General features: G+C 38.2%; 1 protein-coding gene across 1 annotated transcript; it reads left to right on the top strand.

Moving 5' to 3' along the window:
- LOC107628002 (protein FAR1-RELATED SEQUENCE 5-like) lies at window positions 656-1654 on the top strand. The gene is made up of 2 exons (XM_016330805.1): window positions 656-838; window positions 947-1654. The coding sequence occupies exons 1-2, from the start codon at window positions 656-658 to the stop codon at window positions 1652-1654; spliced, it is 891 nt and encodes a 296-aa protein (XP_016186291.1).

Below are 2170 nucleotides of genomic sequence, written 5' to 3'. Positions count from 1 at the left end.
GATGAAAAACCAATAAAATTTTTACAATTTATATAACTATTAAATAATATAAAATTCTAAATGAAGTAAAACTAAATATAAATCTCATTTTTAGTTTCAAATAATTATATATGATATATAGTCCTAAGTGTTATTTTATGAAATCCAAAATAAGATTAAACTTAAAATTAGCTCGAGAGATGGTCTTATTAAGAGAATATGCATGTATTATTGTTTCTTCTTTAGATTTTACTACTATCTTGTTATTGAGTCAACCAACATGTCTATATTGATACTATGGTATTTTAGTTTACCTAATATATGGCATTATTTCCTTTGGTCAGCTCAATAAATCTTTCCTAACTATTTTTTTTTTATTAAAGTTTTTTTTTTACTAAAGATAGAGAGAGTCGAACCCACAATATGGAGAGATTATGCCATTAACTCATTGGCATCTTTTCTATTTATTTTAAAGTTCATGTTAATAATAATAAATAAGTATAATAACTTCTAATATTAGGTGATATATGTACACAAACTCTTAGGTTTTTCATAACTATAGTAGCTTCCCTAAAAGAGGGGATCAATATTAGCTTCGGTAGAAATAAGTGTCAGTTGGATTATGGTTTGTTTGGGGATGTCGTGACATTTGATGCGACATATCAGAAAAATAAGTATGTGTCCACTGGTTGTGTTTTCTGGAGTGAATCACCATAATCAAACAATTGTGTTTGCCACTGCGCTAGTTGCAAATGAGAATGAGAAGACTTATATCTGGTTGCTGCAACAGTTTCTGGACGCTATGAAGGGTAAAGCACCTGGGTGTGGGATAACAGATGGGCATGGAGCAATGAAAAAGGCAATCGAAGTGGTGTTTTCTGGGGCCTATCACCGTTTGTGTGCATAGCATCTGCTGAGGAATGCCACTTCTAACCTAAGCAACCCCACATTTACTTCTAAATTTAAGAAATGCATGCTGTTCGATTATGAGGTGTCGGAGTTTGAAGATCATTGGCATTATATGGTCGAGGCGCTTGGTCTGTCTGATAATCAATGGATTTCTGACCTTTACTCTAGGAGAAGGATGTGGGCAACTGCACATATACGGGGCAACTTCTTTTGGAATTTTCGTACAACGTTAAGGTGTGAAGGATTGCACTCAATGCTAGGTAAATTTGTCCAGTCTTGCCATAATTTGAGGGACTTTGTTGAGCAATTTATGCGTTGCATATCCCAAATGAGGTCCAGGAAAGCACACTTTGATCTGTTATCCGTGGTTGGGGAACCAGTGCTACAGAGTCCATTTCATGATTTGGAGAGGTCAGCTACAAGGAAACTCACAAGGGCAATTTTTTTCAACTTCAGGCCCATGCTTTTCCGCGCTTGCACACTTAAGGTACGAACACACACATGGAGCCAGACTTTTGATACATTCACTTTGTCGAGGTCAGGTAATGCGCGTAGGGAGTGGCAAGTGTGTCACTATGGTGATAGTAACAGTTTCAAGTGCTCTTGCTTGCGAATGGAGTCCTTTGGTATACTGTGTGATCACATTGTAGCAGTACTGAAATATTTGGAGATGACTAACATACTAGACAGTCTTGTTCTGGATCGTTGGTCCAAGAGTGCTCACTCGAAAGTAAGGACCTTTGTGGAGAAAGGTCCATTTTGCTGAGATTCAACGATCACCTGCCGCAATTGGATGTTGAATGATCTATGCAACGAAATGTGTGTTCTTGCGTGTCGTCATGAAGCTGAATTTGCTGGCATGACGGATAAAGTTCTTCATGAGATAGAGCGGATGAAAAAGATTAAGTATTCTGGTGATGCAAGGGGTCTGAATGAAGTTGGGGAAGCTTCAACACTAGAGGGCTGTGTGAGGGATCCACAGTTGGTGCGGTGTCGAAAGAGGCAAAGAAAGGAAACGGTGAAGGGAGTGAAGAGGTGCGGTCTTTGTCGCCAGACATGGCATAATCGACTATCCTGCCACTTAAATCCCAACAGCAGAATGAATACACAAAAGGTGCATCATACTTTGGTGCTGAGGTGAAGGTGAAACTGGCACAATGGAGGACTCGTCTAAGGAGGAGGAGGTAACACTTTGTCAACAAATTTGTTTAGTCGTCATTTTCATTTAATATATTGACCATTTATCGATTGGTAGTTCATGGCTAACTGAATGTATCATTGT

The sequence above is a fragment of the Arachis ipaensis genome, chromosome B02 (genome assembly GCF_000816755.2).
Source record: "Arachis ipaensis cultivar K30076 chromosome B02, Araip1.1, whole genome shotgun sequence".
Classification (NCBI taxonomy): Eukaryota; Viridiplantae; Streptophyta; class Magnoliopsida; order Fabales; family Fabaceae; genus Arachis; species Arachis ipaensis.
This window is presented reverse-complemented; position numbering and strand designations above follow the sequence as displayed.